The sequence below is a fragment of the Schistocerca piceifrons genome, chromosome 1 (genome assembly GCF_021461385.2).
Source record: "Schistocerca piceifrons isolate TAMUIC-IGC-003096 chromosome 1, iqSchPice1.1, whole genome shotgun sequence".
Classification (NCBI taxonomy): Eukaryota; Metazoa; Arthropoda; class Insecta; order Orthoptera; family Acrididae; genus Schistocerca; species Schistocerca piceifrons.
Window position 1 is genome coordinate 636,856,789 of NC_060138.1, and position 18,967 is coordinate 636,875,755.

The following is an 18,967-nucleotide window of genomic DNA, read 5'->3' on the forward strand; positions in this document are numbered from 1 at the left end:
CTGTCTCAACACTGGCACCATCGATGAGGTCTGGTCTGTTCGTGGCTACCAGATCTAAAATATTTCCATTACGCGTTGGCTCTCGAATTAGCTGCTCAAGATAGTTTTCAGATAATGTGTTCAAAAGTAATTTACACGACGGCTTGTCAGTACCACCTGTAATGAATCCATAGACATCCCAGCCTATACTTGGTAGGTTGAAGTCGCCTCTGACTAATATAGCATGATCCGGGTACTTCTGCGATACAGAATGTAGACTCCCTTTGAATGATTCTAGAACTGTCACGGTGGAACCTGATGGCTGGTAATAACACCCAACAATTAACTTTATTTCCCCTAGCACTGTTAAACGTGTCCAGATAACTTCACAATCACACTCTACTTCAACCTCAGTAGACACAATATTTTTGTCAACTGCAATGAACACACCACCTCCTATGGTGTCTAATCTGTCTTTCCAACACAGTTTCCAATCCTCACTAAATATTTCAGAACTTCCTATCTCAGGGTTCAGCCAGGTCTCAGTCCCGAGAATAATTTGCGCGCCACACTCTTCCTGGAGGGCATTAAATTCAGGAATTTTATTCCGAACACTATGAAAATTTACTGCTAATATCTTGATAGCTGAAGTGTCTTTACACTGAGTGCGTTCTGATTTCCCTGCCTGCACGTCGATTGGTGAGTGTTCATCAGGACACCTCGCACTACTGCCTAGCCTAAAAAACTCCCATGTGCACGCCACAAGTACTCTGCTACCCTAGTGGCCGCTTCCTTTGTGTAGTGCACCCCTGACCTATCTAGGGGCATCCTACAATTCCCCACCCAATAGTGAAAGTCTAGAAATCTGCAGCCAAGACCGTCATGAGTCGACGAAGTCCCTGGTTGAGACCCTCCACTCGGCTCCAAACCAAAGGACCCCGATCCACTCTGGGAACGATGCTGCAAATAGAGAGCTCTGCTTGCACCCCGCATGCGAGGCCAGCAGTCTTCACCAAATCCGCCAGCCGCCTGTACGAACTGAGGATCGCCTCAGAACCCAAGCGACAGGTATCACTGGTGCCGACGTGAGCAACTACTTGCACATGACTGCACTCCGTACGCTCGATAGCCGCAGGCGAGGCCGCCTCCACATCTTGGACGAGGCCCCCCAACAGACGCAATATGGATACAGCGTGAGATACCCTATCCCAATTCTTCCACAACTTAAAAAACATTTTCTTCAGCTCCGCAAGTCATTTACGTGGGTGTTCTCCTCTGTCTCACTGATGAATTCAACTTACCCTAACTTTACAATAAGTAGCAATCTATCTTTTGCTACTTTTTGATATTCCTACATGGAGTTTCCATTGTTTGGTCAGTTCAACTGCTTTTCTTGAACAGTGCAGGTAGGAACTGTCTCCACTACAGTTCATTATCTTATAATCACTCTTGTCCCAAGATACATTACTATCTGTATTGCAGCCACTTCCTGCTCCTATCTCATTCCACCTTCCAATCTTAAATCAACCTCTCACTGTCCACTGTTACTTATCTATTAAAAACAATGTCACCCATTTTATATTTATACATCTCTTTCTTCTTTTGTGGGTCCTCCATTTTCCCACAATGCTCTGCATCAGCCTACCTTCTAAATGTCCCCTTCCATGGTCCTCATACCCTCAACCTCCCCTTCACACATCATGTTCCACACCACCATAATCTTTCTTAACCCCCCTCCCTCCTTGTTCCATTTCTTTGCCAACTGACCCAAGTCTGCTACTAGCCACAGTTAGTCCTCAGCACTTGAGATAAAAGAGTGTGTGTGTGTGTGTGTGTGTGTGTGTGTGTGTGTGTGTGTGTCTGCGTCCATCCTATACACGTAGAAGTATTGCTACCAATGAAGTAGTGGATAGTGCAGCAAATCAAAAATTTTGCTTCTAATTCTTGGAAAATCTTATTTGTTCTAATCTTTACACCTAACAAGCCTAATACTGGAAAAATGTTGCCACTGATTATGAGATTATCTTGCCCAGCCCGAAAAACATTGTTTCATCCACAACATATAAGAATATGCACTTAACTGCAACATCTTCACATTTAAGGGAAAATAACTGTTTGTTATGAAATGCTAACATGCAGCAAGTTCGCAATTTGTCTAGCCAATATTTAAGAAAGTCATGTGTGTGAAGAATGGGCAAAATTAAGCACTAACATTTAAAATTACTCTCAAGCTGTTATTGAAAGTTAATGAATTTAAATAGAGCCAACAATGCCACAGTGAGCTGAAGTAAATGTGACAAACCATCACAACATAAATGGGAGACACAATGATATGTATAAATGACCAACTGCCTCACATGGTTTCCCAAATGTTAAATGCGAGCACTTGCAGTTTGGAATGTTCCAAATTTCCTTAAATCTATTTATTTGAAAATGAGCATAAATTATGGAAAGAATACATACTTCCCAGAGTAGAATTTTAACAACAGATTGTTTTATCTTCTACTCTAATAATCACAATATCTCTGACAATGTTTAACATTCAACACTAATGCATAAGTAAACTACATTCAAAGCAACTGAAAGGTTTATGAACTACCAACAATTAAAATGTACTTATATTTTAACTGTAGATAAACACTCAACAGGTAACTTACTTGTAATGTAAGTAAAGCTGTATGTGAATAAGGGCCACACTGAAACCTCGATCCAGATTCCAGCCCTATGCGAGTACTGCTTCCGACTGTATCCTCCTCCAATTCAGCAACTACTTCTTCATATGGAACTAATTTATCACCCCGCTGTATAGGTAGTTCCAGAAGAGAATCCAACAATAGTGGAAGATATGGTCTGAGATTCTGATCAATGACTGAAGTATCCATCAGCACAAACATCTAAGAAAGTGATCAGACTCTGTCACTTACAAGAAAACATCAATGTGATTTTATTATACATCAAGTGGTTATAAACTTCCATTGCAATAAGAAGAGAGTTCGCATTTTGCAGACTATTATCTGTCCTTTACCTTAGAGTTATTCACATTTATAAATTACAATAATGATAAGGCAAATACACAACACCTGATAACTTACATAGATAAAATTTGTATGAATATCATCAAGATGCATCTGTACTGGCACACCAGAAAGGTCGAATTTAGGGTGCTGTTCTGATGAATCAGTTGTGTATCGCTTAATAGGATGAAAATTTATGGACGCTATACTAGGAATTGGCACTGATGTCAGCATCTCTTCTGGAGGTGGTTTCTGGAAAGTAATATATCCTATTTAAATAAATGTAACACACTTATTATGAATTGTATCCTTTGCTGTCTTTTTAGTGTCACTAAATTTTTTTTTGTTCACAATTACAGTAATCGAACTAGAAATATGATAATCATCTCTACTGCAAAATCACATGGGGGGAAAAAATATATTTATACCTCATTCTCTACCATAGCATGGCGGAGCTTCTCCCCTTTTTCTGATAGCCCTTCCTTGCCCAAAGACTGTCTCTGGGCCTCAACCCTCTGACGTTCCTCATCAGCCATACGTTTTTGTTCAGTTATACTTGGCACACCACGCACTGTTACGCTTGGTGCCTCCACTAGGTGTTTCCTTAATAGTCCTATCCAAAAGTCTTCCGGTTCTCGTTCCATTTGACGAAGATCTTCAACTTGATTTAAGCGATGGTCTAGCTATTACAAACAAAACAACACATCAGTTCACTGTTTCTTGAAGATTATTTAACAGCTTTAGCAATGATAAATACACATGTACTACCACTGTTCCCACCAGAATATACTCTGCCACATGTGCATCACAAAGAATGGCGCATGCATACACAACTAAGAATGGTGCTGAACTCTTTTCTGACTACTGTAAGCATCCATATAGCTTTCATTGTTACTAAACAGATGTCATTTTCTTTAAACATTCTTTGCAGAAATAGATCTGAGGTTAAGAGTAAAGCAAAGACAAAAAATGCATAGCTACCCTCACATATAAATTATTTTTCTTAAATATAATGAAAAGACCCAACTCACATTACTTAGGCAGACAAAACAAAGACATCCAACCATTAAAGTTGCTAACCTGAAGCTTCCTTGCTGGCATCCTACTACTTCATTAATATTTAATATATATTCTACTACCTATTGCTATTTCTATAATTAAAAGTACGTTTCACAGCAGTTTAATTTTCTGTTTACCAAACTGACTTACATCTTCTTTGGTGTTCCCATATAACATGTCACCGATAATCATGAATGCAATGCTGTCATGAGGGCTGTTCTCCAAATGACTAAGAGATTCCAGAATTTGTCTGTGAATAACTGCACGCATGCGGCGCATATCAATTTTTTCATCACCACGTGCTATTCCATTGAGTACTTGCATTAAACGATCATGTACCAAGCACAGTTTCTGATTAGGAACATTCTCAAAGATCAGATATAACATTGATTCAGAATTCTCTGCCAAAGAGTAACCCACCTGCAAATGTCAGATGTAAAAATAACAGTGAGTGAGGAAACATTACACACGTTAAACACCAAGAGTAAAATTTCATTTTAAAAGGTCACTAGCTAGATTTTATTTCAATTCACATACCATCAACTTTAATATCAAATGTATGGCCACGAAAATTGAGAATCATCAAACAGGCAAATATTGGAAACTCTGATACATGAAAATGAAATCAAAAGAATGTATGCACTAAAGTATTACTATTAGTAAGGCACTATTATGAACTGACATGCATACAAATTAAGTGCCACTTCTAATATGTTCCAAACAACACTGGTTGCAAGGTGGAGCAGTAATTTGTACTGGATCGTTATTTCACAATCCTCCATGTTCAGCTGTAATGATCTCATTAGCATTTTATAGTTTTCTCTCCTGTAGTATAATAAACATTCAAAGTCTGTATCCCAACCAAAAAGCACTTAAGAATACTGCCCACACACAAGCATCACGAGAAACAATGCCTAACTTGTATTTGGACCTTGTCTTTCAATGACATGTGATTTATTTTAGCATCTCTTCTCAAATTTATGGGTTGGGTCATTGGATTAGGGAAGGACGGGGAAGGCAGTCGGCTGTTCCCTTCCAAAGGAACCATCCCAGCATTTGCCTGGAGCGATTTAGGGAAATCACGGAAAACCTAAATCAGGATGGCCAGATGTGGGATTGAACTGTCGTCCTCCCGAATGCGAGTCCACCTCAATCGATGTCAAATTTAAGACTGGATGGGGTTCACATAACTGAATAAAGTACAATGCATTTCTAACCTGCCCCCAACCCTCAACTGCAGATTTAATATTTTCAAGATGATTACCACTATCTATCTCAAAATCATGTCAACCAAAACAGACAAGCATTTCATTGAGTACATCGATTGAATTCCAATATATTATCACCTGTATCATTTGTTGGAAAGCAATAACCACGTCAAAAAATGTATAAATTTAGCACTGGAAATAGCAATTGAAAAGATGCAACAATACTTGTGTTTGCTGAACAGATTTGGCTGAGTACTGTTGCTTACAAGCATTACACTGGAAGTCAATACTGTGTGTTTTGAATGACTTCTCGGTTCGCTTAGTGTCTCAAAATAGGCTTCAGAATTTATTGCCTTTTACACTCCATCAAATCCACATACAGCATTCCTTTAGTGCCCCAAAAAACTACAGCCATAATCTTGCTGACTTATAAGTGTTTGGTTTATGGATGAAGCAGTATGATCCCATAATGTTTATTGGTGTTTTGTTCCATATTAGCTTAGGAAACGCTTATCTTGTCACAATTCTTTTCAATAGCTCTTCTACTACATGAAAATAAAAGGAAAGGCCATAGAAGCAGTCACTCAATTCGTTTAGTGGTTCTGAGAAACCAATAAGCACTAAACATGGGGTACCTTAATTGTTTAATCACAGTCACTTTCAAAATGTACTGACAAATCTCCGCCCACTGCTGAGGTATCCTGAACCCGTTTTCATAAAATTTTTCATCCATTTTCTGTAGCCTTTTCACAACTTGTTTGGTCACTTACGCTATTGTCATGACCACTTATTTGTCTTTGCATTCTCAAACAAGTGATACTAACAACTCACATCTTCAATCACCACATTCAGTCTGCATATGGCAGATATTTCATGATGAATGTTTAACTCTTTGAGATTTTTTTGCACTAAAAACTGCAGTACAGAACATATTTCATATTTGTTGCTGTCTTCAATTGCATCTCTCAGTATAGACGACTGCTATAGGTGAAGAAGATGCAATGTGGCTTTCCCACTACTGCAGCTCTTAGCACACTTACCTGCTGCACGAGTTAGTGTAGACTATTTTTTCCCTTAACTACTTCCCATGCTACATGAAAATGAGCTTCATCTCAAACAGCCCTCTGATTAAGTGCACATTTTAAACAGATTTACAGGAATTGGGGAAGGGGGGGGGGGGGGCACCTCAATTGCATCTTAGTGAGGATTAAGAGAACAAACCAGGATAGATCCCAAAGTCCAATTCAGATGTTAGGACCCCTGAGGTATTAATACTGATGCATTACTTTAAGTGCAACAGATGCGCATACGACCAGCTTCCCAACACAAATTTTACACAGCATTTTGAGTCAAAGTCTGCTGTCCTTTGGATGAAATGTAAGACATGTGACACAAAACTTCAGGGCTTTACATGAATGTGAACAGCATGTGAACCAGTCATGTTGATCCCAGGCTACGAGATTCAGAAGCAAACAGGTCTGGGCTGTAACTGCTGTATGTATAGTTCTGTTGAACCTTTAGCATAGTTGAGTGTGTCACCCTGACAGGGCAGTGAACCACTGGATAGTGTTGTTAGGTGCCCTGTTACCATATGTGTATTCCTGAGACATCTGTATTCTGTCTTACACAAAATGTTGGGCATAGTGGACTGAGACAATTCAGGCTATGACTTCACATCAGGCAGCAGCCCAGTTACTTCTACTCCACATCTTCCTATAGGAATACTGACTCAATAAGACACTGACATGGACCTTACAAAACAATCTGCTTTCATTCCTCTTTATTTAAGGACAAATGGAAAAGCTTAATACAACTAAGTTTGACAGCAGAGAAGAGAGTCAATGACATAATACTAGAATTGTATATGACCAACATATCTAAAAGAAAATAAGATATGTTAGTAATTATGTAATACAACCAGTTGGTGAGTTTTTGTGTTTATGGCAGTTGCAGACAGAAAGAGGTCAAGAGGGAAAGGGGAGAATGTAGAAAATAGTTTAGGTTTGAATAGTTCCTTACTTGATCACCTGCAATTTTTTAAAATGAGTGCTAGTGCTCCAAACCAGGTTTGACAAATTCAATTATTATTTATTTCTCAACATAAGCTTTTAAATTCAACAACTCTTAAGAATAGTTTGTGTAGTGGTTACAGCTAATTAGTAATAAAATAATGAATTGTTTTATCGAGCTTTTTGATAGTCTAAGCTACTAATTTAATGAATCTCTCTGAAATGGCAACTGTGTAGACAAACTGTTGTCGAACCATGAGAAAGGACAAAGTAGCTTGGAAGAATAACTACACACCAACGTCACTGTGAGCAACTGCAATAATTTTGAGGCACTCATGTACAATCAATTTGATACACACTTAGTCGAGAAAACATCTTGAGTGCCAAACAGTTAGAATTTTTAAAATGACTGTACTGAACAGTATATATAGCCATTTAGACAGTATATACTCTACAAACAACAAGGGAACTACTACCACTGAGAAGATTCTGTAATATAGATAAAGCTTTTGACTGCATTGCAAATAATTGTTGTGCAAAAATTACGTAATTAATTATGAAGTGAATATAAAAATTGTAACTTTTTTTACTACAAAAGAAAATATTGTTGAAAAAATTGTCAGTATCTCTCATCTTTTTTACAATAATTTTACAATACCTTACTAGCATATGGATCATCTATTTCAACAAATTCCTTCTGCAATGGACTGACAGATGTATCCGTCAAGTACTTCAGCATCACAGAGCAGGCACACATTCTGAAAAAACATGTTGTTGAACTCACATTACGATAAGGCTTTTACAAAGAAGAAAACAAAAATTTATGGAAAAAGCTTGTTTAAGCTTAGTACTACTCCCAAAATGAACAAAGAATAACCATATTTTTTGTTGCTTTCTTGTTCACTTATGATATAATTACACAAAGAGAATGAGACCACAACTTACTCTCCACTCTCATTCCACTAGTCGCTACCAGTTTTGGTACAACATTTATTGAATTATTCATGTTGACAGAAAATAAAACAATGCAGGAAACAGAGACTGTTGCCTTAAAAGCCTGTCACATTTTCTAAGATAATAATGAATAAAATGCTTTTTAAGGAGCTGCACATATAAAGTGGGCAAAATGTAACTCATCCAGAAAATATTTACAATAATGCTGATGCAAGACTGACTGACCCTTGTAATGAATGTCACAAATTATCCTGGAAATGGCGCCAATGACATTAGTGTGCTACGCTCGATTTCAAATTGTGAGATACATGTAGTAGCTTTGCCCAAGAAATAGCAGCAACAGTGTTAACGCTGTTCTACTATAGCTCTTATAATGAGTGAGGATTATTCGAGTACATCTGACCCTTCAACTTGTCCCATAGGTAAAAACCATAGGGAAAGAGAGGATGTGATCCAGATGGCCAGGAGGTTGCATTGCCTGTGCTGATTGTCCTTTCCTCACTGAACACCTATGGCACTCATGACAAGAATGTCAAGGCAGTGTGTGCTACTACTTCGTCCTGCTGTCCGATTACGATACAGTCGTTCATCATCCTCGAGTTGATCCACAAATGGTTTAAACAGTTTCCGGATATACTGAGTAGCATTTGATAAACAGTTTGGTGAAATAATTGTGTTACAATGCAGACACAGGACACTGTGCAACAAACACCAATCTTGAGATTATACAACAAGTTTTCAAAGTATTGATGGGGATTTCCTGATGCTTAATGAGCGTATTCTGCGAGCTGACATACCCTGGCTTTCTGAACCAAGCCTCATCTGTACAAATGGAAAACAAGATTAAATGGCTCTGAGCACTATGGGACTCAACATCTGTGGTCATAAGTCCCCTAGAACTTAGAACTACTTAAACCTAACTAACCTAAAGACATCACACACATCCATGCCCGAGGCAGGATTCGAACCTGCAACCGTAGCGGTCGCGCGGTTCCAGACTGAAGCGCCTAGAACCACTCGGCCAAACTGGCCGGCGGAAAACAAGATCTGAAACTCCTGATTCCATTTCACTCAGAAACTACTGGCAGAATTCTACATACAAAAGTTCATCTAAACATTTTAATTCATGCTCAATAGCAAATTTGCATGGATACAAGTGCAGGTACTTTTTGATAATGTTTCAACATTATGATCTCTTAATTCCTACCAACACAGATAAATGAGTTTTTGTCAGACTTTTCTCAGGCTTTCCTTGACTCAAGCAATACTGTGTAAGAATTCTTTCAGATTGTTACAGCTTTTATTCACAACAGAGCCCATTTCGTGTAATTTTACCAATAATTTTTTTATTGTAAACTTTGCTGAAGATTTTGCTAAAACACTTCCAGTCTTAAACTCTTGTGCAAGCCATTACACTTGTTTTTCATGAGTTAAGTTACTTGACAATGAACATGCACTGTTTATTTGATAATTACTTTGTGCTACATTCAACTGGTCACTAAACATGTCTGCTCCTCTCATTCACTCAAACATGATGACACAGAGAAATAGTCAGGGCAGAGTACGTGGGAAATGTATATGCTCAGATATGTGATAGCAACTAATTGGTGATTCGGAATCATGGTTTCCATCATTTTCTATGATAAGCAGTTCTTCTGTTCATTAACATAGGTCTATTCTGTGTCAGTCTTATAAATATTTCCAGTCCAGTTTTATTTGTCCAGCCTGTATACAGAGTGAGGCAGCTAAGAAAGGCACCCCAGATAAACCCAGAATGAATAAATACATCAAGAAGTAGTTTTTGCCAAGTTACAGTTGATAATACGGTGAATTTCCTACGTTCACCAGCAGTCTTAATCATTTATACTCACTGAATTACAACACTATCTTTTTTTCTAATGGTACTATATACATTTTTCTGTTGGATTTGAATGGAACTTCTAAGAGAACTTCAACGACGTAACATATATGGGACCTGGTCAAATAGTATCAAGATAATAGTACTGTAAATCCCTGTCGTGCTGTCAGAAGAAAAAGTTCCATACACATCTGCCCTATTTTACCAAATATAAGCAAATATGTAGCTCAGGTATGGTTCTTTTGTTTACCTGTTGTGTTCTGCTGTTGTAATGAGATAACTTGCTCATATTGCTATTGAGACATTCACAATGTATGCGGCAGTCGAAAAAGTGAATATTGTTTATGTCAAATGTTGCCGAACTATTAGAGCAACAGTAACACTGTATGCTGAAAAGTATCCAGATTGTGCCAAGCACTCACGATTTGTCTTTGCAAGTATTAAAGTTCCAGAAACAGGCAGTGTGAAGAATGAAATATGCCAAGGGAAATGAAGATCAACTGATGAAAGAAATAGAACTAACATTTTAGCAGCAGTAGCACACTGCAATTGTCACTAAGAGGCATCTCTGAAGAACAAGAGGGACCTACCAAATGAGTGCTCTGTGAAGCTACATTCTATAAAATTGCATCCTCTTCATATTTCGCAGCATCTACAGCTTCACGCATTGAGTTGCAAAATTAGTTAAAGTTCTTCGAATTTTATCAACAAAAAGTGCAAAGCGATGTGGTATATGCTGGCAAAATTTTGTTTAAGGAAGAACCATCATTTACAAACCACAGGCATGCCAAACTTTGCAATATGCACTAATCTTCAGTTGAAAATTCACGCTGAATGAAAGAAGTGGATAAAAACAATACTTTTGGTCTATCCTTGTTTGGTGCATTTAAACACACTCAAGGTCAAATTCCTACAATATGATGATGCCGCAATTATTGGAAGACATCCCACTGGACACAAGGCAATCAGTGTGGTACCAATGTGATGGATGTTCATAATGTGAGGACAACTAAACAATCTAAAATCAGAGATGGTAAGGTAATCTATATTAAAATTGAGTGAAAGTCCAAATCCGCAATAGCTGGTGTTTTTTCTTTTCTTTTCTTTTTTTTTTTTTTGTGTTTCCACTATATGAAAATTGGTTTCATACCCTGGAGGTATATCTTCAGGTCATACCTGTGTACAGAAAAAAGCTATGTAAGTAAAAGCACTATTAGTCAACATAACCTACCAAAGTAGACAGTAAAGTGATGTACTCACAAAACAAATATTTCATGTGCCATGAATTCCAAAGTAAAAGTGCGCACCAAAACGTCACTACTCAGTAAAATCGCAGATGAAATGGCAGAGGGGCATCCGATCCAAACCATGCATGATCACTCATACATCTCCAAAACTCAGTCAAAAGATGAGCCTGGACAGTACATGACAATTCACATATGATAGGATAAAACTTATGAGCACAAAACATTGCAGAATGAATGTAATGTGAATAGAAACACTGGTCACAGCAGTGGTAGAGTATAAAAGAGAAGATGCCTACCCTCATCAAAATCTGCGGGAGAAACAAATATAATAATACATTAATGACTCCCAAGGATTAGGTGTCTTAATTCTTTGTTTCTACCATGGTTTCTGATGATGGGAGGTATCTTCTCTTTCATGTGTTTTAATTTACATTATGTTCATTCTGCAATGTTTTGTGCTCACAGGTTTTATCCTATCATATGTGGATTGTCACGTGCTGTCTGCGCTCATCTTTTGAATGAGTTCTGGAGATGTATTAGTGACCATGCATGGCTCAGATTGGATGTCCATCTGTCATTTCATTCAAGGTTTTAGCAACAAGTGACATGTTTTTATACGCACTTGTACCTTGCAATTCATGGCACACGAAATATTAGTCTTGCGAGTACGATGCTTTACTGTCAAAGTTTGTTCGTTAGGTTATGTTAACTACTAGTGCTTTTACTTATGTAGCTGTATTCTTTATGCAGATATGACCTGAAGATGTACTTCCACAGGGTATGAAACTGGTTGTGAAAACACAAGAAATAGCTAGTGTAGATTTGGACTTTCTCTCACTTTTAATTAGACTATTTTACCATCTCTGATTTTAAATTATTTGATTGTCCTCCACATTATGCATAGGTTTTTTTAGTTGTGGTTGCCCGACCTATAAGGTTATTTGTATGACAGATGTCATTCCCATTCCACATGTCATGACTGACACTCTTGAGCATTGTTCAGGAAACTCAGAACAGTCTGCAGATTCATCAAACTTAACAGTGACTAAACTTAAAATTAAAGGTCCTTTAGAAGACACTGACGACTCCCAAAGGCATGAAATGCTTTATTAACAAGGGCCTGTGCCGTTTACTCCAGATGAAGTTCAATGTGCAGTATTGTTTCTCCAGAATCACTTTTTAGTGTAACAGTGCTCAAGGTCAACATTTTAAGTGCTTGGTAAGACATCCGTGATAATAAATACAAAAACTACACCCGAATTATGTGCTTGCTTACATTTGGTGTAATAGGACAGGCATGTATGGGAACCTCTCCTCCTCATCGCAGGATAGTGGTTTGCGGCACTGCTATCTTGATACTATTTTACAAAGTCCCATACATGCTATGTTGTCGAAGTTTTCTTTGAAGCTTCTTCCAAAGTTCTGTGATTATAAACAATAAAAATTACTTGTGAACCTTGGAAAATTCTCCTATTGTCTGCTCTAACTTGGCAAATACTGCACCTTGATATATTCGTTCATTCTGGATTTTCAGTGGCCAGTCTCAGTTGCATCACACTGTACACTGCTCCCCCACCCATTTCTAACACAGACATACTTATTAGAGAGCAGAGCTAACAGTAACATTCATCTACTGGCATGAGGAGAAACCAAAAAAGCTTGTAAAAATGGAGGCAGGCAGTGTATTTTAATCCTTCTTCCCCACAAACATACACTGATCTTCACATTTTCCATAGCAGTTCCTGCTTCGTGCCACTGTCTCCAACAGTCATCACAGAGTAACTGGTCTACAGATGATCTCACACAGATCGAAATCAGTTACATTTTAAGAAAAAATAAATTATGTTTGTGGTTAAGATAGTTCCTTAATTTAAAAATTTTAATACCTGAACAACTTCATTTATATCATGAACTGTCAGTATACAGAGAACTTATGTACACTACTACAATGTCTGAGTGCGAAACATCCCAAGAGATTAAAATTATGTGGCAGAAGGGAACTTGAAAAAAGACTCTTGTCTTTTACAGATGTGTTCTGACCAAATGATCTACCTAGGCACTTTTCAAAGCCCACCTCTAAGGTATAAACAATAAAGGTACCCTTACTATACTTTTCTATTCCAAAGGTGGGCAGAACTAGCATTCCCTGGAGAAATGGTAGGGTGGAGAGTGGCTACTCAACAAACTTAAGATTGTTTCCAGCCACTGATTCAACAAACAATCTACATTTATCAGCATGTTTCATAACAGCAAAATAGAAAGATTCTCTTTGGAAACAACCTTTCGATCGTAACCATGCCACTATTGCAGGAGTCCTTCTCCAGTAAGGTATGATGGGAGAGACACTGCAAAGTTTGGAAAGGAGGGACAAAGTACTGCCGCTGATACTGCAGAACTGGTACCAACTGCAGAAGCAAAAAATTGCCAGTATTTTACAAATACTGTCAGCTGTTGATGTGTTTTCTGCTAAATATTTCTCTAAAGCTGCAACAGACCTATATAGTTCCTTGACTGCAGAGGGGCCCCGCCATGCGATGTAGACCATACCATGATCCTCCTCATCGCATGGGTATGGTACTTCCAAATCCAAGCTTTCAGTCAGCGGAGGCACTGGCGACTGCCATGGACGTGTGAAGGGGGCCCTATTTCCCTGCAATAATTTAAAGAACTGAAAACTATCTGTTTGAAAAGCATATATAGTTTTATGATCTCTACAAGAATTTGCAATTACAATTATATTGTGATATTCAAGACATGCTTTACCAATGTGCTATTTACCCAAGAGTTAGCTGGTCACTACTTTTTTTCACAATACCAACCTTAGAAACAATTTTCTCCTCAAGTGGGACCAAAGCTTCGAAGACATCTTCTGGTTTCACTTGTCCAGTAATGATTAAAGTCAGGTTCTCTGGTCGATAGAACTGTTTATGGTAATTGCGCACCTGTGGATCAAGAAGTGTGTCACTTAAGAAAAATGAATGAAATATTATAGACAGACAGTATAAAGATTTTGCAGAGCCATTATAAACAGAATAAGAGAAATAAGTTCAGATTCTTCGCATAATAATAATAATAATAATAATAATAATAATAAAACAACAGATCTGAGGAATGAGGTGTGTGGAGCAATTTTATAACAACACCCCCACAGTATCCCGGAAGATCAGAAAAGACTGTATGAGACATTCAACTGCATAGGATGCTGCCATTCGCCACAGTCAACATTCTGTTTAGATGGTGAAAAGATAACTGAAGTCAGTGACTGCAGAAGGAAACACTCTTGAAAACTTTCAATCATGTTAGAGCAAGTGGTTGCAGGAATGTGTGTTCTGTAATGGTACAGAGAATCAGGGACTGATTTTCATGCATAAACTCTGCTGATGAGCAGATTTGTCTCCAAGGAACAGCATTAGCTGTTGGATTAGGTACTATCAGGACAGATCCAGTTGCAATAAACAACCTTTATAGTTCAACTGACTTAGTTCCGCAAGGAAACTGTGAAACTGATAAACAAACAAATGAGAGAAGCATAGTAATAGTAACAGAACTAGCAGTACAAACAATAGTACTAGCAGTTCTGTAATTGGCTAAAGAATCAATGGCTCAAGTCAATTCCAGAGGCAGCAGCTGTCACAGTGGTATTTATCTAATGCTCATAAATTGGCAATGCGTCAGCTCACACACTCAATGGAATGATTCTTTGACATAACCAATGTGAAGCGAGAAGAGCGGCACCGTATTTTTAGCGCCAAAATTGAAACCATTGCCTTTTTTTTTTTTTTTGTATTAGCGAGTTTTGAGAGAAGTATTTTGTGATTATGGCACGAGTGCTGCAAAGTGGACCAATTTAAGTGATTTAGTTCTGTATGGCAGTGTTGTCCATTGGCGCATGTCTCATGGATTAATCGCAGAAACACAAAAATATGTCAAATATGGTCATGAAATGGCTATGCAATCAAACTATGTGAGCATATCGAGTAAGTGGGTCAATGTTTTTTAATCAGATCATGGAGAATGGTAGGTGGATCAATGTTTATTAACAACATAGCCGCACATTCAATATATTAATAAACACTGATCCATTACCTTCTCACATCATTTAACTACAAAAACAATGATCCACTTAGTGTGCTCGCGCACATTGATTGCATAGCGACACAGAGAAGAGAAATATTTCTCTGCCTTTTTGAATATATCATAGGTTGCGATGCTGTCCTTTGTTTGCAGACACTAGCACAGTTTAAAAAGCTGCAGCTCAAACAAGTAGTAATTAAATTTATAACCATCATTTTCAGCAATGTTTCACCCTTTCTTCCTAATGTATTACTGTGCAACACTTCATCTGACCGCTGCTCTCTCATTTGCTGTGTAACGCAAATAGCTGACACACCCTTTGTTCCTATCATACCTCAGGGCCAGCACTGACCACATTCCCGAATGAAAGCAGCTGGCCCTATTCTAGACTTTTACCGAGATCAATGGCAATTTTGTAGTGTTGAAAAAACATTTTTCTTTTTCTGTTTCTTCTTCAGTAGTACTAATTTTTTGGTGATATTACTACGCAGCAGACAGCACATATTTTTTAATTCTTCAAAGTGACCATCTTGGATCACATAACTTAAATTCCTTTTGCTTCTTAGTTCTTCCTTATTTGTCCATATTCAATCTTGTTCCCATGTTGTCTTCTCCTTTTCCCTGTCCATGTAATCCCTGATTTCTTATTTATTCCACCACAAAAGCCTACAAAATTTAGTATTCCATTCAGAATAATTTGCCTCTGTTATTTAGCAGTCTTTCATGTTGTTTCCTTCCAGCTCTTTTCTTATTTCTATAACTCATGCTACTGTGGACTTCTTTTTCCATAAATAAGAAATATTTCTTTTGTTAGCATGTTCTCATTCAATCAATAGAGATGTCCAAAGAAACATTTTGCATAAGTTCTGAATGTTTTGTACATTTTTGTAGAGCTTCTCATTCCTTCTCGTTTTCTAACCACCTGTTGCTACTGAACCCAGTTTTCTAATAATCCATCTTTCAAGCACTTTATTCTGTCCAGCTTGCAGTTCACCACAAAGTCTTCACAGGCATATAAACAGTCTTGTCTTCTCACTGTGGCATAGCATTTTAGTTTTGTACCAGTAAACCCCTGACAGTTTAAAGAACTGAGCTGCCATGTATAAAACAGCTTCAAACATCTGGTGACAAATGAGCTAATGTGTTAAATATTTGTTTCCCGTATGTAAGAGAGAAAAATTTTGAAGTTATGCTTGAAGTTCAATAGAAATCATTAAGTGCTCTCATTATGAAACACTGGATGAATATAAACTGGGTAATTTGCACTGCATATTAAGCATGAATGCTGAAGATTAGATGGGTAGATCACATAACTAATGACGAGGTATTGAATAGAATTGGGGAGAAGAAGAGTTTGTGACACAACTTGACAAGAAGAAGGGACCGGTTGATAGGACACGTTCTGAGGCATCAAGGGATCACAAATTTAGCATTGGAGGGCAGCTTGGAGGGTAAAAATCGTAGAGGGAGACCAAGAGATGAATACACTAAGCAGATTCAGAAGGATGTAGGTTGCAGTAGGTACTGGGAGAAGCTTGCACAGGGTAGGGTAGCATGGAGAGCTGCATCAAACCAGTCTCAGGACTGAAGACAACAACAACAACAACAACAACAACAACATTAAGCAAGAACTACTTTATCATGCATCTCAATGTTCTCCTGAACTATGTTTCATACAACAATATAATTTTTCAGGTACATTTAGTGGTATATGTAGATACCGTATGCAAAGTGAGTTGATACTAAACAAGTAACAAATTTAAATGTCATGCCTGATGAAGATTTACTGCACATCATTTTAAGCAACACCTAGTTTTTCACTAATCTTAATTTTTTATGACTTTGTAATTCCTGAACTAAGTGTCATACCAGGATATAGTTCTGCAGGTACATTCCAGTGGTCATATGGGGATACTGGCTGCAAACTGTGTTACAAATAGAATTAACAGCGAAGACATAATAAATTGAAACACCGTGCCAAATGCTGCATGAACAGTGAAAATTCAATAAACTTTTTTCCTTTCATCCGTTTGTTGGTGGGTTGATGGGTGAGTGGGGGGAAGGGGTTTGCCAGCAAGAAACAGTTTCAAAAATGTTTGGAATTATGTGTAAACTTTATTGGAAGAAGTCACTAGGTGCTGTCATTCTCAAATCATCATCATCAGTTGTCTGGCTATATTAGCAGGTCCTTTGCCTCTCCATTTTCTGTGATCCATTGCTTGCTGTATGTTGTACCGTCCATCATGTCATCCAGTATCTGGAATCTCTCTCTTCCTCGCTTCCTTTTCCCTTCTACATAACCTTCTAAAGCTGTTTTTATCAGTCTGTCATTCTTTCTTAATATATGCCCAATCCAATTTCTTTTTCTTCTTTTTATTACATTTAGTAATTGTCTTTTCTCTCCCACTTTTCTCAATACCTCTCCATTTTTTACTCTCAAATACTAGATGAATAAAGTCTAGACATTTGTGCGCCATCAATTACATTGCCTTGAGACAAACGCCAAGTTACTAACTGTAAAATTTGTCTTATTTAACCTTAGGTTATAGCTCTTAATGAGAAGATTTTGACAGCACTTTAAATTTTTACATTCAGTCAATAATCAAGAAAACATGGAAAAATACACTTTTGTTGTCCCTGAAAACCATTAATAAGCAACCTGTATATGGAGCAGAGATGCCTTGATCCAGGTTCTGAGATTTCTGAAGATACTTTTCTTGTTGTACACATTGTTTGTTGAAACATTTGCTCTTCCCATTTTGCCAACTCTTACATCAATCTCAAATGTTTCTAGTCAAATCTGCTGTACAGTATCTCAAAAATATTTAAATTTTCAAACTTGCTCTATTTTACTCAGTTGTGTTTATGTACTTTTGGTGCATTTTTTAAATACTTGTCATGGTGTTTGTTTCTACCGACGAGTGAGTGGCTGTGGAGGCCTTCACTGCATCACTCGCATTGTTAGCGGGTTGCAGCTGGACAGTCCCCTTACGCCTTTAGGTGCTGCAGTATGCCATAAAAGCAATGATATTCAGTTACCTAATGTTGTTCTATGATTTTTAATCTTAACTCTATGCAGTGTCCTGTAAACAAAATTACCGCTATGCCAAACAAGCCACCCAGTAAAAGTAGATACTACACTTGGGGCTACCCTTCCGAAGCCAAGGCGGGTTCCTAGCTTCTTTAAAACACAAACAGTAAAGGTGATAAGTCGTGCCCTTCCCTAATATCAGTTGCTACTCAAATGCCTGAGTTATTTTGTTCACAAATTTAACTTAAGATATCATATTTGTTTGAGTTTCATGAATTACATTTGCTGAATTTGCTTTGGCACTGAATTCTTTAATATTTTACCTATTATTTCTCTGTCTACAGAATCATATGCTTTCTTGAAACAAATAAATGATATTGTTATAAGTTTGCTCATTAACATTCTGTGGCAAATTATTGATTTTAGACGAAATAAAATGTCGTGTGGCTAGAGCCTCCCATTGGGTAGACAGTTCGCCTGTTGCAAGTCTTTCAAGTTGACGCCACTTTGGCGAATTGCGTGTCGATGGAGCTG

At 37.8% G+C, this 18,967-nt stretch overlaps 1 protein-coding gene across 2 annotated transcripts in view; it reads right to left on the reverse strand.

The window, feature by feature from the left end:
- LOC124805012 (uncharacterized protein C05D11.1-like) overlaps positions 1–18,967 on the reverse strand; it is a 134,558-nt gene that overhangs the window by 60,338 nt on the left and 55,253 nt on the right. For both annotated transcript variants that reach the window (XM_047265418.1, XM_047265426.1), the window contains 7 exons: positions 14,148–14,270; positions 13,824–13,978; positions 7,928–8,027; positions 4,203–4,472; positions 3,422–3,676; positions 3,072–3,245; positions 2,637–2,873 (listed from right to left, as the gene is read on the reverse strand). In XM_047265418.1, coding sequence (XP_047121374.1) covers positions 2,637–2,873; positions 3,072–3,245; positions 3,422–3,676; positions 4,203–4,472; positions 7,928–8,027; positions 13,824–13,978; positions 14,148–14,270 — 1,314 coding nt within the window. The remainder of the gene's footprint in view (positions 1–2,636; positions 2,874–3,071; positions 3,246–3,421; positions 3,677–4,202; positions 4,473–7,927; positions 8,028–13,823; positions 13,979–14,147; positions 14,271–18,967) is intronic.